At 36.8% G+C, this 23,604-nt stretch overlaps 12 protein-coding genes across 12 annotated transcripts; 4 read left to right on the forward strand and 8 right to left on the reverse strand.

Annotated features, from left to right (window-relative positions):
• Positions 1 to 153: 153 nt before the first annotated feature.
• Positions 154 to 1,674, forward strand: C9374_004039 (uncharacterized protein; the record flags this gene model as incomplete). Its single annotated transcript, XM_044693634.1, has 1 exon — positions 154 to 1,674. One exon carries the CDS (start codon positions 154 to 156, stop codon positions 1,672 to 1,674), a length of 1,521 nt encoding a protein of 506 aa, XP_044556169.1.
• A 177-nt stretch (positions 1,675 to 1,851) lies between these two features.
• C9374_004040 (uncharacterized protein) lies at positions 1,852 to 2,985 on the forward strand (the record flags this gene model as incomplete). The annotated part of the gene is made up of 1 exon (XM_044693636.1): positions 1,852 to 2,985. The coding sequence occupies one exon, from the start codon at positions 1,852 to 1,854 to the stop codon at positions 2,983 to 2,985; it is 1,134 nt and encodes a 377-aa protein (XP_044556170.1).
• A 278-nt stretch (positions 2,986 to 3,263) lies between these two features.
• C9374_004041 (uncharacterized protein) lies at positions 3,264 to 3,857 on the reverse strand (the record flags this gene model as incomplete). Its single annotated transcript, XM_044693637.1, has 1 exon — positions 3,264 to 3,857. One exon carries the CDS (start codon positions 3,855 to 3,857, stop codon positions 3,264 to 3,266), a length of 594 nt encoding a protein of 197 aa, XP_044556171.1.
• Positions 3,858 to 4,048: 191 nt separating this feature from the next.
• Positions 4,049 to 7,776, reverse strand: C9374_004042 (uncharacterized protein; the record flags this gene model as incomplete). Its single annotated transcript, XM_044693638.1, has 6 exons — positions 4,049 to 4,835; positions 4,883 to 4,911; positions 4,971 to 5,565; positions 5,648 to 5,960; positions 6,065 to 7,196; positions 7,315 to 7,776. 6 exons carry the CDS (start codon positions 7,774 to 7,776, stop codon positions 4,049 to 4,051), a joined length of 3,318 nt encoding a protein of 1,105 aa, XP_044556172.1.
• A 380-nt stretch (positions 7,777 to 8,156) lies between these two features.
• Positions 8,157 to 9,206, reverse strand: C9374_004043 (uncharacterized protein; the record flags this gene model as incomplete). The annotated part of the gene is made up of 3 exons (XM_044693639.1): positions 8,157 to 8,548; positions 8,701 to 8,935; positions 9,156 to 9,206. The coding sequence occupies 3 exons, from the start codon at positions 9,204 to 9,206 to the stop codon at positions 8,157 to 8,159; spliced, it is 678 nt and encodes a 225-aa protein (XP_044556173.1).
• A 375-nt stretch (positions 9,207 to 9,581) lies between these two features.
• Positions 9,582 to 11,010, forward strand: C9374_004044 (uncharacterized protein; the record flags this gene model as incomplete). The annotated part of the gene is made up of 3 exons (XM_044693640.1): positions 9,582 to 9,903; positions 10,065 to 10,370; positions 10,514 to 11,010. 3 exons carry the CDS (start codon positions 9,582 to 9,584, stop codon positions 11,008 to 11,010), a joined length of 1,125 nt encoding a protein of 374 aa, XP_044556174.1.
• Positions 11,011 to 11,125: 115 nt separating this feature from the next.
• On the reverse strand, positions 11,126 to 15,393 carry C9374_004045 (uncharacterized protein; the record flags this gene model as incomplete). Its single annotated transcript, XM_044693641.1, has 5 exons — positions 11,126 to 13,854; positions 13,924 to 14,130; positions 14,206 to 14,412; positions 14,491 to 14,833; positions 14,968 to 15,393. 5 exons carry the CDS (start codon positions 15,391 to 15,393, stop codon positions 11,126 to 11,128), a joined length of 3,912 nt encoding a protein of 1,303 aa, XP_044556175.1.
• Positions 15,394 to 15,474: 81 nt separating this feature from the next.
• C9374_004046 (uncharacterized protein) lies at positions 15,475 to 17,106 on the reverse strand (the record flags this gene model as incomplete). The annotated part of the gene is made up of 1 exon (XM_044693642.1): positions 15,475 to 17,106. One exon carries the CDS (start codon positions 17,104 to 17,106, stop codon positions 15,475 to 15,477), a length of 1,632 nt encoding a protein of 543 aa, XP_044556176.1.
• Positions 17,107 to 17,153: 47 nt separating this feature from the next.
• C9374_004047 (uncharacterized protein) lies at positions 17,154 to 18,018 on the reverse strand (the record flags this gene model as incomplete). Its single annotated transcript, XM_044693643.1, has 2 exons — positions 17,154 to 17,602; positions 17,715 to 18,018. The coding sequence occupies 2 exons, from the start codon at positions 18,016 to 18,018 to the stop codon at positions 17,154 to 17,156; spliced, it is 753 nt and encodes a 250-aa protein (XP_044556177.1).
• A 451-nt stretch (positions 18,019 to 18,469) lies between these two features.
• C9374_004048 (uncharacterized protein) lies at positions 18,470 to 19,381 on the reverse strand (the record flags this gene model as incomplete). Its single annotated transcript, XM_044693644.1, has 1 exon — positions 18,470 to 19,381. One exon carries the CDS (start codon positions 19,379 to 19,381, stop codon positions 18,470 to 18,472), a length of 912 nt encoding a protein of 303 aa, XP_044556178.1.
• A 301-nt stretch (positions 19,382 to 19,682) lies between these two features.
• On the reverse strand, positions 19,683 to 22,237 carry C9374_004049 (uncharacterized protein; the record flags this gene model as incomplete). The annotated part of the gene is made up of 3 exons (XM_044693645.1): positions 19,683 to 21,136; positions 21,204 to 21,625; positions 21,756 to 22,237. 3 exons carry the CDS (start codon positions 22,235 to 22,237, stop codon positions 19,683 to 19,685), a joined length of 2,358 nt encoding a protein of 785 aa, XP_044556179.1.
• A 274-nt stretch (positions 22,238 to 22,511) lies between these two features.
• C9374_004050 (uncharacterized protein) lies at positions 22,512 to 23,240 on the forward strand (the record flags this gene model as incomplete). The annotated part of the gene is made up of 1 exon (XM_044693647.1): positions 22,512 to 23,240. The coding sequence occupies one exon, from the start codon at positions 22,512 to 22,514 to the stop codon at positions 23,238 to 23,240; it is 729 nt and encodes a 242-aa protein (XP_044556180.1).
• Between the last annotated feature and the right edge of the window lie 364 nt (positions 23,241 to 23,604).

The following is a 23,604-nucleotide window of genomic DNA, read 5'->3' on the forward strand; positions in this document are numbered from 1 at the left end:
TACCAGGACCAAATTTTCAAACTTGCATTCACCCCAATACATGCTCACACCAACCTTCAAAAGTACGGATGGACGGTCCACACCTTGCTCGTTCTTTTTAGAAAAAAACAACTTGAAACATTTCATCGACACACACTCCTTTCGACCACCTTAATGAAAGTAATTACACCTCTTCTTGTTCTGTTATGGATTGTAACATTGTCATGGTATGTCAACATATCGGAAGCAGCGCTTTCGATTCTCCGACTCGACTCATCTTCCTCACAAATAAGAACGCCTTCTGCCTCTGTTCATGGTATGAAAAGTTTGAAAGGAAATAGAATACCGAAGCCAATAATTTCAACAATAGAGAAATTGCAAGGTTGGAATCAAGTGAATGTCAACAGTCAACAATCAAGACTTGCATGGTTTTCAAATGAAAATCGTCAGTCTTCTGATTTTTCAATTTCCTTATCGAATGTTGCAACTCAAATCGAAGAATCTTCGTTTTTATTGGATACAGCTCGTTCGCGATTACTTTTTCTTCATACTACAATTCCATCATCTCAAGAGGATGAACAGAATGAGAGTTTATCGAATACCATATTAGGAATTTTCAATTTGCAAACTTTACGTTACGTGTCAAATTTTGAGAATGACGTTCTTCCCTCCGAATTACAAATGCTTGACCACGACGTCGTGATGCCTCTTCCTGTATTGGATCAATTTGGAAATTTCTACATTATTCGAAAAAACATTTTGAATGGAAGAAATTATTTATTGAAACTTGACACTTCTTCCAACTTTCCAGAAAAGCATTCCAAATGGACCATTCTCTACGAAAGTGATGGTTTAATGGAAGTCATGCATAGTTTGTTATTAATCCAAGATGACGAAAACCAAGATTCGAAAATTCTTCTCTCAACAAGTCGAAAAATTCTTTGTCTCTTGTCAACTAGTGAAAACAAAATCTTGTATGAAATTACCAATGAATCGAATAAGGGTTATTTTGGTCAATTGATTCGAGACGGTAAAAGTCCATACGTCTATGCCACGGTTTATGGAGGATTGGTTCAATTTGAAGTTGCCACTGGACAAGTAATTTCTGAAACAAGTTTTGACTCTTCTTTGGTTCCTTATCATGTGAGTTCGATGGAGGATTTTTTGATAACCTTATCTCAATTTCGAACACTGGATGGATCAATGATTTTTGCTACTGCCTTTTTGAAAAGAAATCTGTCCCAGTCGACCCAATCAATTACCTTGACAAGTGACAGACCTGGCGAATGTTCCAATGCCATTTCCATGTCGAATAATCATGTGGTCATTTTGTGTCGAACCAAACACGAACAAGATATCAGTAAGAATCAATATACCTTGTTAGGAATGCAAGTCAACTCTGAAACTTTACAGATTGAAAAGAAATGGACATTGGACGTTTCGAAACAAGCATCTATTTCCGTTTGTTCTTTACAAATTGCTCAAATTCATGAGAATGATCAATCCGTGGATGGAATTGGTGTGGCATGTGACAGTTCTTGGTTAACAATTGATCCTTTCAGTGGAACAGTGTTGAACATGAAAAATGGAAAGTTTGTGGACAGTGAACAAACTCAAATCATTTCTACCCTTAATGGAATGATTTACGCGTTACAACCTCATGTCCAACGAATCGATGGAGTGTCTCTGAAGTAATTGGAACAAGGTTGACAAGTTAAATGGCATTTGACAGAAATGAATGATGGCCCAGAGAAATGGAGTTCGAGTTTCTTGAATGGTTGAGAAAGAGGTATCATTGGAAGGTTATCCTTCCATCCTTTTAGCAAATTAAAGTACTCAACAATGATTTTCATACATTTCAATTACAAAAAAATGTCTTCAACTACTCGACCCATAGCCATTCTCTATCAATCCATTCAACCTCCGATCGTGGACGGAGTCATCAAGCCTTTCAAACCTGGCGGTTATAAAGATTCTGGAGCAGATATTGCTTTTAATTTATTAGCTCAACACTATTCCATTGTAACACCCAACAGAGGAATATTGAACCATAATGATGATGAATTAAAATCTATTCCTGATTTGGAATGGGTATTTCCTGATTCGAAGGAAGGAATTGAGGATTGTTTGAGAAAGGGAGCAATGGTAATTTGGGCCAATACTGTACTCTTTGATGATCATCCTTTGCATGATTTGATAAAATTGCAACAAGCTCAAATTGAGAATGATAGTGAATGGAGTGATAATGGATTGGATTTGAGACAAGTGACATTTATTGGACAGCATCCAAAACTAGTGCAACAATTCGATGACAAGTTTGAAACGAATCAAATGTTGAGAAGGGAAAATCTTTCAGTAGCAAATTCTATTCTAGTTTCAACACGAGAAAAATTAGAGGAAATGCAATTAATTGGAATTTACAAGGAAAATATCAAAATTCTTGAGGAGTTATCGGTAGAGTCGTTACACGATTTTGGTATTCAATTTCCACTCATTATCAAACCTGTCAGAGGACGTGGCAGTGAAGGTGTGGAAAAAGTTGACACATTCGAACAGTTGATTGAAAAATCACTTGAATTATTGAATCAAAAAATTCAAGTGAATGACAATTTGAATGTTCTCAAATATGGATATTATTTCATTGTGGAGGAATTTTTAAACGGTGATGAATTGACACTTACAGTCATGCCACCAGGAACTTACTCGATCGATCATCAACAAGTCGAATTTTCAAAACATTGGGCTCTTCCTCCTGTCAAGAGATTCAATCACATGAATGGAGTGGCTCCCTATAATGGAATTGTAGCAGTCATCCATAACAGTGTTGCTTTAAAACGAATGGAATTTACTATGGATGAGGCCATTCAAAAGATTATGAGAGACTGTGAAAAAGCTGCTGAATGGGTCAAAGCGAAAGCACCTATTCGAATCGACTGTCGATCTCATCACACGGAGGATTCTGTTCAACATTTTAAAATGTTTGATTTAAATATGAAGCCAACATGACAGGTGGAGGCAGAGTTGGTCGAGAAAATCAAGATAGTTTGTCAGCAATTGCTGCCAGAGAAATAGGATGGACTTATCGAGACTTGTTACAAAATATTCTGAATCAATCGTGGAGTTCCATCCAAAGGTGAAATTATACATATTGAAAATATTCCAACTTGTAAGAAAATAATATCAATAGGGAAGGATTATTTAATAATATTTCATGTGAAATGGTTTGGTTGTCGTCTTTCCAAAGAATTGATTTTGACATTTTTCAAAGAACAAGTTGACAATGATCATTGAGACAAACCCTTTGATTGTTGTTGTTGTTGATTCAAAGCATTCAAAACCAATGAAGAAGCCACCGAAGTTGCTGGCGAGGGAAAACCTGAAGATGCTCCGTTTGTGCCAAAACCTCCAGGAAATAGTTCTGGAAAATTCGCTGAAATGATACTTGCACGTCTCATGACATTCATGACTGGCAAAGTCGAAACTGAAGAATTCATGACAGGTGACTGAGCTCTGGAACTTGCATTCGAATTGACCGAATTCTTCTTCGACTCCATTTCGACACAAAGGTCATACACTCTTTTACCTCGTTCTCTCATTTCCTCACGTTGTCGATAGCTCTGTAAATACACTCGTTCCATATCGGAAGCACAACGTTTACAATAAATATTGTCTCCGAAAGTAAATAACAATTTTTTCGAACGCTCGCCACAGGATCGACAAGATGCGGGACCATTCATTCGAGAAAAGTATGCAGCAATGTTGAGTTGAAGAGGAGAGGTAGTTTCCTGTGACAACAATTGAACGGTGACGTCTTGAAAGTGAGTACTGGCAGCAGGCAATTGATTCGTAGAAAGCACAGTGGGAGCACGTTTACGCATTTTGTTTATGAGGGTATTAATTGAGGTGGTGATGTTATTATCAATGCATGTCATGACCCAATAGAATAGTGCTATGGAGATATCTCTTTGTAAACGAGATGCAAAATTTCCTCAATAAAAAATTGCAAAAAAAATTCAATTGTGTTGGAATGAATCATATATATTATGTTCATTATTATTGAGGAAGAATCTCAAAGCTCGATTGGAACATAATTTTCAGTCAATGCCACATTCACATAACTCGACGTCAATGTTGTACCATGTACATTCGATACTACCTTCTTACTTTCATCCAATCTTCCAATCCATAATTTACACAAATTCAGAATTTTAAAAATAGTTGGTCTCTGTTCGACATTCTGACTCAAACAATCTTTCATGACTTTACAATATTCCCACACAATTTCTGAATGTGCTTCAATTTGTTTAAAACATTCATCTTCATTGCTTTCATCCTTGTATTGAATTCCAACTAACGGATTGTCACTAATCCATGTAAAACAAGAAACTGCAGAATTGAACGGAATGGGAGCTTCATGCGAACTTGATGCTTGTTCCAGTGATCGTTCGAACAGTAATTCCCACATGACTTTTCCAAATGCATAGACGTCGACTTTGGTACTTGGTTTTTTACTCGTGACACCATCGAGAGGTAAATACGCTGGAGTTCCAAGTGTCGTTTCTTCCTGCAGATTTGCACTTGTTTTTAAAGTCGTTCCAAAATCACAGATTTTTGCAATTTGATGTCTTTCATCGAGTAAAATATTATCAGGTTTTAAATCTCGATGCGTAATGTTGTTTTCATGAAGGTATTTCAATCCAATGAGAACTCCTTTCAATAAACATAACTTGTCAACAAAGGTACACTTTTCAGTTCCTTTCGAAAGAGAATAAATATATTTTCGAAGAGATCCTCCTCCCATATATTCCATAATGAGATACATGCTTCCTTCACGTCCATTCGTATTCGTGGAGATACTATCATCGTCAACATAGTCTTCATTTCCTCTTCTTTCACTCCATACAATGTGACAATATGTGGATTTCGCAATTTCTTTCAAATTGTAATTTGTACGAACATGGTACGAACATTGTATTTCTAAAACTACTAACCTTATAAAATTCAACTTCTCGTTCTGTTAAGGTTGATTTTTCAACTTTTTTTGCTGCTACTAAAACTTCATCCCAATATCCCAAATAAACAGTTCCACTACTACCACTTCCTAATTTTTTGGTCTTGTTAATGGTGACATTACTAATGGGTAATAAACGTTCTTCGAGTTGATAAACGAGAGGTTCCCGTAATCGATGGAATGATTTTCGTTTTTTCATGTTGTAATAACATTGAACAGCCACAATGGTAATCACACAACAAATGGCAAGTGCAACAGTTGCAGCAATGACTGAAATAAATATTACAATTTTTTGATCCATCTGAGGTTCACACAACACTCCATAGAGACCTTGTGTACATGAAAGTTTCTTAATCTTGTTGTTACTATTTTCACAAAATATAATGTCATTATTTTTTGTGACAATGACTGAGAATGGATTGTTGAGTGTTGCATTTTCGAAGGAATTACTGTCTCCTCGTAATCCAGTTCCAATAATCGTTGAAATTAAAGAATCTTTTTTTGTGACAATTCGAATGAGATGATGTCTTGTATCGGCAATCAAGACATCTCCATTGTTGGTGACAAATAGACCTCTATGGAATGTTTTGAATTTGGTTTTCAAAAATTGTACATTTCATGAATATTTTGTAAAATAATCCAACTTGTCAAACTTACCTTGGAGAAAAGAGAGATGCAGAGGTAGCAGTAATTCCCGAGTCTCTGACATATTCAGTGAGCCCATTTCCTGCAATAATATATACTGTGGTCAAATCAGGGCTTGCTTTTCGAATCATGTGATGACCAACATCACTCAAATAGAGATATCCTTCGTTGTCAAATTGTAGCGATGTTGGATGAATGACACATGCTGTGGTGACGGGCATTTGAATGTATTGACTGGATCGAGGACATGGATTTTTTGGATCACCAATTCCAATCACAGTAGAAATGATACCGTCCTTGTCAATTTTTCGAATTCTATTGTTATCTATTGAGAATTTCATGTTTAAAAGGATTGTTTCACAAGAATGATATCATTTTAAGAAACAAGTTGTGATTTAAAATTGACATCTTTGGTGAAAAGTAACTTACCTGAATCAGCAATAAATATTTCTCCCAACTTGTTAAGGGCAATACTCGTTGGAGTATAGAGCTTGGCGTCCTTTGCATAATATCCATCGCCACTATATCCTGAACTGCCAATAATTCCAGCAATTGTTTCTTCCGTTCCATTTTCATATTTCACTAATACTCGATGATTGTAAGTGTCACAAATATATAATTCTCGATTGGGTCCTCGCACTGCACATTGAGGTCGAATAATGTTCGATGAGTTGACACGACCTGGATTGTAGTTTCCTGCCACAGTTTGTAAATTGTTGGTGGTCAAATCAAGAGATCGAATGACATTACTGTTTGTGTCAGCAATTAATACCTCATTTGGAAATTGAGGATTATAACTCAGAGAGGTGGGATCATTTAAAACAACAGAAGTTCCAATTCCTGATTCAGAATATTCATAATTTCCTGCAAAGGTTTCAATAATATTCGAATCGAAAGAGACTTTTCTAATTCTCGAATTGAACGTATCAGCAATATATAAATTTCCGTCACAATAATTTAAATCGTCTGCAGAGTTAATTCTTGCATCTTTGGCTCGTCCTCCGTCGCCATCAAATCCAGGTCTTGAACCCATATATAAAAGTAATTCGTTTTTCTTTGAAATTTCATAAAGTCTACTCGTTCCTCGTCCACTAATGAGTATCGTTCCATTTCTCGTAAATGACATTCCACCTGGTGCTGAAATTGGAAATTGATGATTCAACGTTAATGTCGTTCCAGAAAGAATGGATGAAAATTGATAAACAACTCCAGCGTCTAAATCTGTCACATATAATCGATCATTGTTCACATCTGCAAACACTTTCTCAGGTCGTACAAATCCAGTAAATGCTTTTGAACTTGAACCAGCAAAATTGAGAGTCAGTCGTGTGGGAACAATCTCTGGTCCAGAAAATTCATAATAATTTTTTGTAATGATTGCATTGTAGGAATCGACAAAAAGCCATTCAGTTCGATACTTTTGTTTGGGATTTCTGTAGGCAGTGACAGAGGCAGCATTACGGAAATTGATAGGTACCTCAATTTCTCGAAGATCTATTTTCGATTTGCACGTTGTACCTGGAGAACATGACACGAGTTCACTCCAACTTGCCTTAATAATCTGTGAATATAATAATAATTGTTTAACAATAGACATCAAAAGATGATATTCAATAATGAATATTCAATTAAAATTATACAAAAATGAAATACTAAAACGGAATGGCAAAATGACCTACCTTTGTTCCATCGCTCACAAATGCAGTAGTTTTCACCATGCTCACATTTCCTTCAGTGATATTTTCACTCGATAATGCTAAACTTGTTGGAAATGCCAAATTCGATAATCTTCCATCGTTGACTGAAGGCAACACATTGTCACGATCACTAATAACGGTTTCAATAATTCCATTTTGTAAATTAATTTTTCGAATTCTAATATTATTCGTATCACAAAAATATAACTCATAATTATTCGAAATCATGTTGTAATGACAGAATAAACCACGGGGATGATTGAGCTGAGCATTCACGCTAGGGCCTCCATCACCACTGACATTTGACATACCAGCCAATGTCGTGAGTGTGTACGGTGATGGTGTTGCAGGTTTCGAAGGAAGCGTTGGATTTTGAAGAGGTCCTTGTTCGTCCGTCGAATAATTCCAAAATATTTTCGGAGAGAAGGCTTCTATTGCGAACATTTGAATTAAACTTGCTGTGATTGTTGATGAAGCTATTATGGGCGTAATCGAATCGAGGATTTGAAAAATGTAAAATTTTATAATACATGCTGACACGACTAGGATGATGATGGATAGTGAGAGTAGTAGTAATAGCACAGAATAAAAGGAAGAGGTGGTCATCTTGGACACCTCCACGCAGAGTGACTTGTTCTTTTTGGAAAGGTGCGCGAAGTGACCACGGAGCATTTTTTTCAAGAGCGTAAAAACACTAATCAACAGGTCCATAAAATTATAATAATTTTAATGTTCATTCGTCGATTCAATAAACCAGTGGTCAAATAAATTACAGAGCGACCAGTGGTCAAATAAATTACAGAACTCTGCTGGTTCACTGAAAATTATTGATAAGGTTGTGGAGGATAGCCACCTTGTTGTGGTGGGTAACCAGTTTGAGGAGGATAACCTGTTTGTTGTGGCATGTAACCAGTGGTAGTGGTAGAAGTTTGAGGAACATAAGGATTAGTTCCGTAAGGTTGTGGTTGTGGCATGTAACCTGTTTGTTGTGGAGGGTAGCCAGTTTGAGGTGGGTAACCTGTTTGAGGAGGATATCCAGTTTGTTGTGGCATGTAGCCTGTTTGAGGTGGGTAACCCGTTTGGGGTGGATAACCAGTTTGTGGAGGATACATGGGTTGAGTGTGTCCACCCATGACAGTTGTTGTGGTAGTGGTTGTGGAATGTCCAAGACTTGAATAGGTACCACTGTAACCAGTTCCACTGTAACGCATACCACCTGTGTGTCAATCACATGAACAAAAGGTTAGTTATTTCATTCGGCCGAATATAATGATATCATTCCAATTCAATGAACATTTATGAATCCATAATTTGTGGACATAATATTGTGTGGTCACAATCTCTTATCAACCAGATGATAAAACTTACCTGCCATGATGAACAAGTAGGCATTAATAAATTCATCCATTGTAATGACACCATTTCTATCACGATCCATCATTTTGAAAAGATGTTTAGCCTCATGCTTATGAACACCCATATGAGTCAAAGCCTTCTTAAATTCCTTCTTCTTTAAAACTCCGTTACGATCCTTATCAAACATGTAATAGGTTTGAGTGGCTTGATTTTGCCACATGGGTCCGTTTTGCATTAAATTTGGAGACTGTTTGAATCGGAATCATATGGGAGAATATCCACAAGTTCATGGATTTCATAATAGATGTAAACACGATCAGTTACGAGAATCCGATCGGATGGTTATACGATCATTTCATCAAAAATATTTTCAAAGATCAACATGACCCAAAGGAAGATCCGAGATCAATACGATGGTTCAATGTCCGTTGAAAATTAGCCATTACAATTAATATTTCCAAACCTACCACTTGAAAACCTGAAGGGATCCATCTTGGGGTACCATACCAGAAAGACATTTTGTGTTATTATGAGGGTGCGATTCGAAATACTTGTGAAATATTTTTTTTCTTGGTTGTTTTTTTAGTTTAAAGTTTTTTAAACCTGCCCCAAAATGAACTTATTGCAACAACCTCGCCCTTGATGAATGAGCGACAAATAAAGAAAGCAATCCTTCATTGAATCTCCTTGTTCCTTTGTAACTAAAATCATCATGATTTGAGGAGGATGATAGTGAGCTCAAGAGTTGGCATTCCAGAACGAATACTAGTACAAAGTTGTTGATTTTCACACAAGGAATCGAATCTTCGCGCAAGATGATTTTTCGCTTTTTTTGTAATTTCTAGTTCCAACGACACTTCAAAAAAATTCAAAGCTCGTTCGTTCACAGCATCATGTCGTTTTCCTCTCTCTCTCCGAAGGCAGAGATGGTTCTCACCACTGTGTGTTTGCTGCTGGTAGCCACTCTCTCCTCTCTCCATGCCTTGGATATTCGTATGGTTCATTCCTCATCATCATCATTAATGAGAGGAAGTACTACTACAACTGGTTCAACAACTCCAAAGAAGGCTTCTGGTCGTCCGAATATTTCCATCAAGAAATTAAATATTATTCCTCATTCCTTGTCTGTGAGTGGATTGAGCTCGGGAGGTTTTATGGCCGTTCAATTTCAATTTGCGTACAGTTCAAGTATTGTAGGAGCAGGAATCTTTGCAGGTAGGTTGATGTCTTTGGAATTTGCCAATCATGTGGAATTTTGTGATGATGGAATTAATGGCTTTGTGATTAACATTGCTTCTTTGTGAAATGATGATGACATGGACATGTGAACTTTTTGAAAATCGGATTTTCTTTTACCATATTTAAAAATCGCGAAGGTGGACCATACTATTGTTCCCAAGGACAACTTGCCAATGCTTTTGACCAATGCATGTATGCTGCTCTTCCCATTGATTTGAACGCTTTGCAACAAGTATTACAAGATTATGAGAGTTCAGGAAAAGTCGATCGTCTTTCCAATGTCAAAACGCACAAAGTGTTCTTGTTCAGTGGTACTGCAGACAATACTGTGAACACTGCTGTCATGAAGGCACTCTATCAACAATATCAACAATTTGGAGTGCCATCTTCAAATATTAACGTAACATTTAATGTTCCTGCTGGTCATGCATGGATTACCAATGGTATGTTGACAAGAGTAATTTTTCTCCAATGACTGAATCCGCAACAAACTCTTTATGCTCACGAATATCCTTTTGTGAAATGAATTGTCAATGAAATGTAAATTGTGACGTCCTTTTGTGCAACCCACTCACCGCACCTGCAGACTATGGAAATGATTGTTCTGCCACTCAAAGTCCTTGGATTAACAATTGCAACCTTCGTGGAGCCTTACGTGTATTACAAACCATTTATTCCAACAATATTACCGATAGTACCCAAGCTGTCGATCGAAATTTATTCACCTATGATCAATCTGGATCCTTCGCAGGCACCGATATGGATGAGCATGGATACATATATATTCCAACAGCTTGTCAACAAAATGCTGCATGCAAGATTCATGTTGCATTCCATGGCTGCGAACAAGGCGTTTCCTATGTACAAGAACAATTTGTTCAATACACTGGATTGAACGCCATTGCTGAAAAGAATAATATTATTGTGGTTTATCCTCAAGTAACTTCTGGTGGATTTGAGAATATTAATGGTTGTTGGGATTGGTTTGGTTATAGTGGCCCTCAATACGCAAACAAAAGAGGATCTCAGATGAATGCAGTTGCCAATGTTATTCAAGCTCTTGGCTCAGATATTGTTGTTTAAGAAAAAATAAACGTTACTAAGCAGTTTTGACAAAGTTGAACTCGGGGAAACATCAAAGAAATGTATTCTTTCTTCATTCCTTTTATTGGGAATCACAACCTCAAGAATTTTAACCTCACACCATGGTCAAGAATGATAATCCAGATCGAGTATTTTGTTTCACACTATATGAAAGGTCATTCGTAAATTGTGAAAGTCTTCTCGAAAAGTTTTGAAATGATTTCCAATCATGTTCATCGTACGAATCTGGCTTCATCACCAATCTCACAAGTAACTGTTGTTTTTGTTCATTGGTCAATTTTTGAACCAACTTGTTGTCACTACTCAAAAATTCTTGAATATAATTTGCAAAATGGTTCCAATTTCCTGCATTGACCATATTAAAAATAGTGAGCAACAAGTCATTCTTGTACAAGTTGTGACTTTTGGCAATAAGAATATTCAAAAAGGCATTCATAAAACTATCCATGATCGAATGGTTGCCAAAATTTGGGATACGCTGCTTGAAAATTGGTCTTTCATAGAATTTGTGATGATCGTTCAAGCTTTCCAAATGGGCCAAATTGGTCTTGAAAATAGTAATATCAGTAGAAAAGAAGGAATTCAAAAAGCATTCCATAATGAAACAAAATTCTTCAAACGCCTCATTACTGGTACATTGCATTTCCTGGAACGCATTATTGACCATTTGTGCTGAAAAGAAATGCTTCCAATTGTAGTGAAGAATTCCAAACAGCATGTCATAATAATAGGGCAACACTTCAATGGCGCCAACGTTGCCAGATAATTTTCCTTCTCCAACATTTTTCAATTCAGGATAAATTAAAGTTCTGCTAATATAAATAATTTTTGCAATATTGCCTGCATATTTTCCTGAACCATCAGACACAAGTGCTTTTAACAGTTTTAAAAATTGAATCAACACATTTCTACCAATAGGTTCTTTCATGAAAACGCTCACAGAAGAAGATCTGGTCAGAATATCCATGAATGTGTTGATAATTCCGTTTACATAATCGTGGCCAACTTCTGCCTTCCAATCATCAAACAAGTTAATTTGTAAATCAATAATTATTTCCAAGAGTGCAAGGTATGCCTTATCAGAGCTATGATTGAGCGTAAAATTCATCAAATTTACAATGAGATCGGGAGCGGTTACCTTCTTCATTACCTCAAAGCCAACTTGTTTGCATTGTTTAAGTTGATGTTTGATATTTCTCAAAACGCTTTGAGAAATTTTGAATAATAGAGAAATGAATTGAACCAAATCGCTGCTATGTTGAGTGTTGAGCATTTGAATTGCTTGTTCGAATGGAGTGATGAGCTGTGATCCCAATACATTATTATACATCTCATACACAACAGTTTGGGCTTTTTTAGTATCCATATTTTCCACAGTCAATGGAATTATTCTTATTCTGTTCAAAATGCTCACGGACACGGAGACATATAGTTTTGAGAGTATACTTTCTGCGTTTTCCAATAATGGCGGATAACGTGCAGATAGAGAGGAGAGCATTGAATGCATATTTGGAATAATAATTTCATTGAAGGATTTAATCTCTTCAATGGAAGTAGAAGTAACATGTTTGTAGGCAATAGCGTTCCAAGATGGTGGTGTTTGAAGTGTGTAATCTAATTGTGAAAGTGCAGACGTCATAAAGAGCAAGAGGTTTACCGAAGAGGACACAATCTCGTACGGAATGGTGAAATCCGTAGCTGAGCTCGATATAATTAAGGACTGTATAATATTCTCGATAATGCTTGTGACCAACGCCCCATATTGAGATTGCATCTCAGCAAGATCAGCTGGTACGTTATTGGCTGAATTTTGTTTTGTAAATGCATCCAGAATACCTTGGGAAATATTCGATCCAAATAAAGAGATCCATCTTGTGTATTGTTGCAGGAATGAAAATGTTTCACCGGTTAATCTGAATAATCCAAGAGTGCTCGAGTGAGGATGGGAACTCCTCAACAAGAGAGCAATTTGAGAATTATTGTCTGAGAAAATATTGCGAATAGCCATGTTTTGAATGGTTAGTACTTTGGAAATGACAGTAGTGGCAATGGAAAACATGGTCTCAAAGTGACAAACCAATACGTTGGATAGTCGAGTGAGGGTAATTATTAAAGATCGAACATCCTTGCAAACTGTTTTCGTGTAATCAACTTCTTCGGAGCTGAGAAGTTGTTGCTGTTGAATTTTGGATAGAAATAGCTTTCCAAATAAATTTTGAGAAAACTCAACATCAACTAACATGTTGAACTTTTCAATGACCAACTGGACCGTTTCATTTGGAAAAATCTCAGCAATATTTCCAACCACGTCAATGCAAATTTCCAAATAATTGTCAAGCTCTGTGGCGTTATGAACATCTTTCTTTTCATCATCCAATTCGTTTAAATATTCAAGGTCAACATTTGCAGAGAGTTTGGTGTTAAAATAATTTTTCATGTCTCTAAAATTGGTTCTTCTTAACACATCATCAACCAAACTTAGTAGAGCTCTTTTGAAAAAATCGAAATGTGCAAATGCTGCCATATCATCAAAAGAGTTCATCATTGAATCTATGAATTGGTTCCAAATCGTGATTGCTGTTTGATAGTTATCAGTTGTAAATTGCAATGTAGTGTACGAGAAGAGAATTTCAATAAATGTGGTGACTGGAAAGTTGAGTCCAAGCCAGGCAAGATCTGAAGAAACGTTCTCTGGACTTTCACATAATAAAATTCTAGAAAGATGATTCTCTGAAAAGCCTTGCAGAATGAGATTCATTTTATGAACAAATTCTTCATGTTGCCCTTGTGAAAATTTTTCAACTAAATCTTCCTTTTTTGAAGCTATGGATATTCGAAATGTTACATACAAATTGATAGGGTGTTAGTTACGTATCTGTGGATGACACTTACTGTCGTTAATGTTGAACAAATTGATATAATTTTGAAGTAGTTGAAGCATGGTGGCATACATTGTGTTCAGGAGTGTTCCTAATAATTGAGCATTTTGTTGGCCTAACCCTGTAGTTCTCATTGGCTTGGAGATGATTTCATTAAAACAGTTTAAGGCCTTAATACTGATTTCTGAAACTACGCTTTCAATGTTCTCTTTTGCTTTTTCTGTTTGGTATAATCCAGTCACACGGCAGAATGGTTTCAATTTGATAGCTGACAACACTTGTTAACAATACTTACCCAATGACGAGTTACAATTATGAATATTAAAGTAGAGAGAGGAGTATTGCACAATGTTTGAAAAGAGAGAAGAGTGTGCTAATAAATACTTTTCAATAGGACTGACCCATGACAATACATGAGTCAAACAATCCAAGGAAGAAATGGTAATTTCAGAGACGGATTTAAATTGTTGGAAAAATTGTTCTAATGATTGTGCATTGTTTTCTGTAATAAATTTTCAAATTTTCCAATTTGTTAATGTACAATCCTTCAATGGATGAAAAGAGATCTATTGATACTTACCAATGAAAGCTTGTAACATGGCTCCATAATATCCTGGATATAATGAGGATAGAATGCTTTCTAAAAACTTTAACAAGTCGTCAACAACTTGTAACATTGAATTATACAGAGTTTCTTTTCTATCTTCAGGAATGTCATCTTTATCTTGTTTACTCTCTCCACTCATATTTGAAATTTCTTCAGACAACATTTGTAAAATTGTTAGAGCAACCACAGCTGTTTCCGAATTATTTCCAATTTGAAATATTTGTGGTAATAAATTTGGCCAACTTTGTGGCCATTCCATTTTGGCAATTTCGACCACAACTTTACAAGCTTTTCTCCAGATGGGTGTCGCAAAGTGCTGAATACAATCATGTTATTATTTGGTTATATACAGTGTAATATTCAACAACGGAAAGTCAAAGCATGTGATTCATTCAAATATTTTGTGGGTTTAATCCACAAATCCAATAATATTTAATTATTATTACTTACTCTAAAATTTGGTAATATGTTTGTCATTAAAACATTTCCAACTTGTTGCCTCTCCTCAATAGTCATTTGATTTTGCCAATAAGATACATGATGAACACTCTCTTCCAATAAAGTCAAGGCAAACCATTGAACGTGTTGTAAAGATGATGCATTGGTGGATGATGCTGAAGACAGCAGCAACAGAATACCTTTCTTCCAGCAATCTCTATCGGAACCGAAAGAACGCTGAAGCATGGTTTCAATGTTTGTCTGTTGCTGTTGATTTTGTTGATTCATTCCTCCCGATGGAGTCGAAATGTACAAAGTTCCAGAATAATATAAATCCAACAAGGATTGAAGCTTTTCCAAAGAGAGGGTAGTTCCTGTGGCAGGATCGATGGGTCCCTCTTGGAATGGTCCTCCAATCATTGGTGAAGAGTGTTCCATTGAGAATGTGAAGACCAAAGATGATGATGTTGAAGTTATTTTTTATAAACAACTTTGAATTCCATGAAACGGAATTGCCCCTCATTCAAACGTTGGAGGATGGAATTCAAACATCTGATTATGCTCAAAGTTAAACACCTCAGTGGTTGAGGAAGAGTCTTCATTCTCAATGGCAATATACATGGCTTCCTCTGCAGAAGATGAAGATCCACCAGAATGAATTTCTGCTGCTTTTTGACCAATATAAGTTTCACCTTCGTTGGAAAACATGTCAGCTTCTTCACTGTCGCTGCTCAATAAATAATTGACGTCTTGGTGATTGGTGACTGTTGTTGTTCCAAAATGATGGTTATTATTGTGAAGAAAATGATTTGTATGGCAATGGGTTGGATGAAGCAAAGGTTGATACTTGATTGCATCGTTATGATTTTCTTCTTCACCACTGCTATTTGATTCTTCATTGTCACTACTTTCAGGTACTCGTTCGTCACCAGAAGACGGCTCATCCTCATTATTGTTGTTGGATTTTGAATGAATTGCATGATGACGATTAAGGGCTTCATTGGCACGTGTTGAGTGTGCAGATATTGTGTGCAGTGTTGAATTTTGACTTGGTTGTGACAACTGGCTGCCGTCATGGTAGGTCTCATCATCTTCATCATCTTCAGAGCTTTCGTCAGAGTTCGTAGTTGCTGTTGAGAGTTTTTGCTGTTGCATTAATCTTCTACCGTGATTGATAATTCTTGTCAAACTCTTTGGTATGGCCGATTTGTTTTTCTTATTGAGAAAGAAATGACAAACTAGTGTTGAATATGGAACTTCTGGTATCACTTGACGATGCAATTCTCGTAGACAACCATTGTAGAGATGAAATTGGGAAAGAGCATTGAAAACTTTCAATGACTGTTCCGAAGTGAGTAGAGGTTGAGTGGTGATTTGCATGGGATGTTCCTTAATAAATCTCTTTGCTTGATGTATATCCAAGTTAAATGTGTGTAATATTTCTAAGGCTTTGTCTTGTCGATAATCGTCAGGATTTTTCACAATTTTCAAACAAAACTTTTCAAATGCTTCCAACTTTTCGAGAGTGTCACAAATTACATTCCTTGAGCATGTTTCAGCGACTGAGGGCACCATCAATTCTAGAGGAGTCCACACACATTGCCCAATTCTTTGTGAATACGTTATGGGAAATTGCTTAGGTTTTGGACAAAGTGTTGGAAGTGTAGCTTGATGCATGGGTCCAATTTTACACGAATGAGGTTGGTCACCATTTTCAGTCTGGCAAGGTTGTTGTTGATTTAGAGATGAGTCCAATGACGACGATGGAGGAGTTGATTTAATCATAGGATCTCTTGGAGAGGATAGGTAAAGTCTGGCATGGGGCGAAATTTGGTTACTAAGAGGCGGGGTGTGAAATGGAAAAGATTTGGATGTTGGGTGTGAGCTTGTTGGTGAATGTTGATATGAACATGATGGGGTTTGGTGAAGACTAGTTGTGGTGTTAGTGGAAGAGGGAGTGAATGGTGAGGTGTCGGAGCAATGGTTGTTGTTCCTTAATGGAGTTGTTTTGGTTGGCAAGGCACAAGAAGGTGTTGGAGCATTGGAGGATTTGAATGATGGTGTGGGAATGGTGCCGGCTGGAGAAATTCCTTTAGGAGGTTTTGTAGTGGGAGTTTTAGTGCTTGGTAGTAAGGGAGAAGAAGGAGGCATTTGTTGTTGTTCTGGTCTTGCACCATGAGAGGCGGCAGTGACACTTCTCACTCGAGAAGATAAAGTTTTGTGAGAAGTACTGGGTAATTCATCGCTGTCATCTTGTTCAACGAATGTCTTCTTCTTCTTGGTGGAGTCTCGTATGATTCATTTGGTGTGATAGTGGATTTAGTAATATTGGTGTGGATTGAGTCAACATTGGTGCTATTAAGGGAAGAGGAGTGAAGGCTGGTTGACTTTGGGTTGGTGGATGGAGGCGACGCTGCTGATATAGTGGTCAAACTACTTCTGAACGTTCTGTTGTGTATGGGTGTCGTTTGTACTATTGCTTCGTCACTGGAAGAAGAAGAGCTTGTGTACACTCCCCCAGCATGATTTGGAGATGCTTGGTGCCTTGAAGAGTCATTGCTATTGCCATGATGCATCATGAACATGGAGTGATGCTGTCCAGCACCTTCTGAGGATGGTGATGAGGAGGAAAGAATCTCTATCACCTCTGTTTTCATTCATAGATAAGGGAATCATTGATGGGTTGTTTTTTGAATATTAACCAGCACGTTTCATTGTAAACTTTGGTGGTTGCGAAATTTTTTGGAGGCCATACTTACCGTTGTGCTGCTGATGCGAGGTTGCTTGTGGTGTTGACGGTTTGTTGTTGTTGGTGTATTCTTGTCGAAGGTTTTTATAATTTGCCGTTGTTATTGTTGTTATGCTTTTGTTGTTGGATGATCCTCTCCTTCGTAGTGAAGAGGATGGAGAAAAGGCAAGTGTTCTCTCGTTCTTGTGGTCCTCATAATAAAGTTCGTCCAATTTTCGTTTCAATGCTTGCTCCGGCACGCTACTCGATGAAAAATCTTCAACGGAGGTTTTTACAGTCGTTCCACGATTGTTGTTCTTACTTCGTACCGTCATGTTGTAGGGTGTTGTATGTCCACCTATGATGATGATGTTTGGTGTTTATTCTCGGATGATGTTGAGTAATGTGATGATGTGGCGCCTCGAAAATCGTCAAGCAATCCGTTATTTAAAAATTTTTCTTTGTCGTTACTCTCTGGAAGAAAGGAGCCAAGCAAAGTCATAATTTTGACAACTCGAAATTTATTGTGCCGATAACACAAAATTTGGTTGAAGACAAGATTTCTCCAATTTCTACACTCTACTTGTGTGAATTGGTTCTATGGTTGTTGTTGAATACCTGTGATGGTCATATTGTCTTATTGTCACTTGCCAAAGTACCCTGATTTAACTTTGAATTCAGTTTTTCATTAAGCATGATGCCTGACAAGCATGTTTTACATGCAGTTGCATGATCTTCTCTGCAAATGCCTCAATTAGTACTAGCAACCATACAATTACCTTCCTATTATTGCTTTTCCAATGTTTCGAAGTCTTTCTCAGCCCTCCTCAATAATTCACGATCGCTCACACTTGTCACATTATTGCGTTGCCATCTTTCATAAAATTCGTGCATAATTCCAGAACAATATTTTGGTTTTTGTTTTGGACATCCAGCCAAGTGCATGATATAAGTAGTGCCTTCTGAATAGTCTTTCAAATAGGCGTTCAATACTCTCTTATAGGTCACCCGAACATGTTCATCGAGTCCATATTTAATTTCCATGGCAAATGGAGTTTGTTCGGCATACCAATGCAACGAGTATGGTATATATTTCCATGAAGTTTGAACCTGTTTCAATACATTTCGTGACCATTCTGTATTTCTCATGAAGAAAATTCCACTATTAATACCTGCATTAATGTCATAGGAAATTATCAAATCAATTTCGTGATCTTTCTTTCTCCAATCTGCTTTTTTGGAAATTTCAATGATATCTTCCAGAGTTAATTCATGTCTCATGATAATGGCATCAGAGTCAATCCAAATTATCCATTCGTAATTTTCAAGTTGTGCTTCAACCATTGGAATCTTATTCCAAGCAGGTTTGATCCAAATTGATTTTTTGTAAAATGGTTTTTGATAGACAATCATGTCATAGCCATGTTTGTAGGCATAAAATAATTTGTTAATTGTGGATATGGATCCAATATCATGATAGTCACTTGTATAGAAAGAAACAAGAGCAACATTTGACTTGATTGTTCCTTTCCGAAAAATTACAGGTGTATTATTAGATAATTCCAAAGTGTTCCGAAATCGTTTCAACGTTAAATACAATGTGCTGAATAGTATTGAGAAGAAAAAGAAAAGAATCAGCGTCATCAGGAAGCACCGAAAGTGTGACCATCGTTTGAAGGGTGTAACTTTGATAGACATTTTTTTGCAAGTGTTGACAACGCAACCTTGTGACATGAGACTTTGATTGTCCGTAACATTGTTATTTAATGCAACTTTGATTTCCAACTGGAAACCATTAAATGTTCATTACAAATTAATTTTTAAAGAGCATCTTTGAATCATGGATTCTGTAGGTTTGTCTTTGGGATGCTGTGACAAAAATTCTAACCACAATGCGTTTGCTTGTACATACTGTTCATCAAAGAACAATTGACACGCTTGATTGTATTTGGTCCATTTACCTTTTTCCTCTTGCTGAGCAACTTCATAGAGCCATTCATCACTTGAATTTGTGAACTTGGACCCAATTCATAGATGTGAACAGATTCTGTGCTTGGCTTGTGGTTGCAGGTTCCATATGAGGAGATGAATAGGAATGATCGGTCTGTAATTCCTTGGTGTCAATATAACGCAACAGATAGGATGATTCGAGAGAGTCAAACACCTTTTCAGTGACCACTGTGGACACTTCCAACCTCTTCGCAGTCTCAATGAGTTGATCCAAATTGAATCTTGCACTAGAAATGACTGTAAAGTTCTTGCTCTCGTTCGAACCAACATTTCCACACAAACTGTCTTGGGTACAAACTGCCATGATGAATTTCACTTCATCCAATAAATATGGTTTCTTTTTGAGATGATGTGAGTTGGACCATTTCTTTTCCTTAATGGTTTGCAATTTCTCTTTCAATACAGTACAAATCAAAGCAGCCTTTTCTTGATGCTTTTGTTGACAAGTACTTGCGTTAAAAGCTATGGAAATGCAATCATTTTCAAAATTACCCAAATGACCTCCCAATGCTCTACTCTGACCATTCAAATGATCGAAACAATCTTTGAGAAGCTCGACGCATTCCGTTGGAGAAATTTCTCGCAATAAATTATCAAAGCCTTGAATATGTACCGACACAAGAGTAATCGTCTTTCTTTCCAAATACAAGGAGAACATATCCACTCCGTTATTGTACTTTTTCTTGTGTGAATGGTGATGATTTTGATGACTCTTCCTTGAATTAGCCGATGAGAGGTGTGAGAGATTTCTTTCAGTTCCATTCATTAGTGAACGACCACTTTCGTGCATGAATGAGCTCTTGCTTCCATGTCGATCTGAAGATGCTGAATCATCTCCTCCTTCAGTATGATTCCTGTTCATATCTTGATTACCATTATTATTATTATTATTATTATCCAATTGTTGCAGCAAGTGAGCAGGTATGAAAGCTCGATAAAGCTTAATGCGGGCAATCATGTTCAAGAAATGTTTTTGCAATAATTTCACTTCACTGAATTTGCTTTCAGAAATGTTTAAATGATCCAAATCCATATGTGCTACACTTTCAAAATACTCAATTAATTGATGAAAAGGCTTTGTCATCTTTACAGAAATGAGAGCTGCAACACTGAATCCAAGGACGGTGAGTAGAACCACTCCAACTAAAGCAACCATTGCACCAATGACGAATGAGCCAATGTAATTCCATTTAGGTACAGATAATACCATTAACCAATCAATGGAAGTGTTTGTGCAGAGTCGATAAACTGAAATGGTTTCTCCAGAGAATGAGTACGAGTCCCCTGTATTGCAAGGAATTTGTTTGATATTGGTTCCTAAAACAGAATAAAGGTTGGAGGCCACTTGAGCTGCAACAGGATCATTGTCAATCTTTTGATATGTCTGACGAATCAGAGACCCATCAGGGTTGAATTTTGCAACTTTGGCCTCTGGATTGTCATCTATTTTAATGACAAAGGAAACGTGGTTATTGACATTAGGACGACCCTAAACATTTCGAGTACTTACTGCCAATAATGTATAATGTCTCTGTTTCAATAATCATACTTTTAGAACCTGCAATACGTTTAGTAACTGCAGCCAAATAATTTGAAAAACTCTCAGAAGACATGTCTGTTCCTAAATAATATTTGAATTTGTTTCCCTTAGAATCTGGAGAGGGCAAGGCAATAGAATTGACCATCGTAATGAAAGTATACTGAGGTGTGGTTGCATCAATAAAACTCAAAGTAATTGAAGGTTTTCCGGGATGAGTATTTCCCTGATTGATTAAAATGGTTAAATCAAAGAAGCCCAATTCAAAGTTGGGAGTTGAATTTCTTTTGCAGTAATCCAAAGTGTAAAAATCTTGGCAATAATACATTTTCTGATCGACTGTAGTAATGTTGAATAGAGTTGGCTTGCCTCCCCAGTCCATGTAACCATATTGTCTTGATGTGCAGTGATCGAGAGATTGATAGGTTGTAAATGAGAGAAGTATGCAGTGTTCCAAATATGGGAACGAATACATAATGTCATTAACCATCTTGTTATACTATTCAACGTTAATACAACACCTACCTTCCCATATTATCACCAATATGCACAGTCACGACCAATCCTTTATGAAACTGCCAAACAGTTTTAATGTACGGAAACATAATCTTTTCAATATAATCATAGTTTGACAAGTCAGCAGTGACCATTAATTGATGTTTCATGGTCTCGGAAATCATCTCCACTTCTCTCAATGCTTGCTTGGTGTAGGAAATGATTCCTTCAAATTCCAACTCTCTAGTTTTGTCACTATATTCGAACACTGATGGAAGCAAACTTCCTAACCAAATTCCTGATAAACCAATGATACTGATAAACAAGATGGATGAAACTATGGTAATTAACCAAAATTTGATGGACCCAAAGAATTGAATCTTGTCTGGCGAATCCATTTCTGTTGAGGCAAGATCGCTCGTGTCATTGTCATTCTCTTCTTTTCCTCTTTTATTGCCAGTGACAGGGACTATCTTGCTAGAGTCGTGAGGATTGGATGATAGGATTGTCATGACGATGAAATCTTTTTTTTGTGGTTGAGAGACATATTGGATTTGCCTGTCAGGGTATTTGTTTTAATGGAGATACAACGGCAGTGCTGGAATTCTTAACATGGGTGATGTTTTTTAAGAGAGATGTATGTCTAAAAATGTACATTAACAGTGTTGCATCTTCTTCATCATCAGTTGACGCTTTGTTTGATTGTCTCTGACAAACTCTTCACTTTACTCCTTTCAATGTCTCTTTGATTTGCTTAGGCGCATTTCAAAGAACGCAATCAAAAAAATGCGAACAGACTTACAGGCATCATCAAGTCAAAAACCAACATTCGAAGAATATGTAAACGTTACCGAAGAGGAAACAGAAAAATTTAAATTGCCTCTTGCAACATGTTTACAAAATCATGGCTTTTTCAAAACATTTTACATTCTCGATCAGTACTTTGAAAATTACTCTGATGATCCGAGTACACTTTACAATATGTTTTATTCGCATTCGAAATGTTTATATTCACTCGTCAAGGATAAAGTTATGGACGAGCATAGTAGTGATCATCATTTAACAACAAATACATCACCACCCCAAGACCAAATCAACTTGGAAAGAATTGAACAATTCCTTCAGTTCATGTATAGAGCTGATGTTGAATGCGAGAGCACGCGCGAAACTTTGGAAAGATTGAGAATTGAACAGAATATTGACCCTTTTGAATCGGATGACGAAATGATTGAATTTGTTTTTGAGCATGGACCGTATTTTGATAGGGAGCGAAACAAATTCAAGCAAGTATTATTGGATACGATTCAATACTATACTGTTACGAATAGATCAAAGAATTATCGATTTGATTTTGAGATCCTGTTGGGATTTTACAGGTTATTGTTTGAGAGACATAACTATTTTGCTCCACCGCGATCAGATCCATGTAAGGCAGTTCAAGATTCGATGGGGGAAACTGACTTGTACACTGAATTGATGGAAGAATGTGGATTGACTGTGCCACAGCAGCAGTAAAAGAATGGAAATAATTTTAAGGACAAAATGGCAACAAATTTATATAATAGTCTACATTTTGTATCACTGGCGCACAGCGTTCCAGAATTGAAACAACATTTGCTGACATGGGAAATTTATCTTTGTTGAATATGCGGATTTTGAATAGAGTAGGACTTCAAAAGACCTCTAAAGAGGCCATAAAGAAGACTTTATGCTGAAGATGAAGGAAATGTCAATGAGGAAGGCAGCCACGAACACCAAAAAACTTCACCAAAGCTCGCAAGGTTGAGAAAAGAGAAAACATACTATCAACTGTCACTGCAGCTCCACTATAGCCATTATGTTTGCAATAGCCTGAACCTTTTGTGGCTTCGCCTATCTT

The sequence above is a fragment of the Naegleria lovaniensis genome (genome assembly GCF_003324165.1).
Source record: "Naegleria lovaniensis strain ATCC 30569 chromosome Unknown tig001, whole genome shotgun sequence".
Classification (NCBI taxonomy): Eukaryota; Heterolobosea; class Eutetramitea; order Acrasida; family Naegleriidae; genus Naegleria; species Naegleria lovaniensis.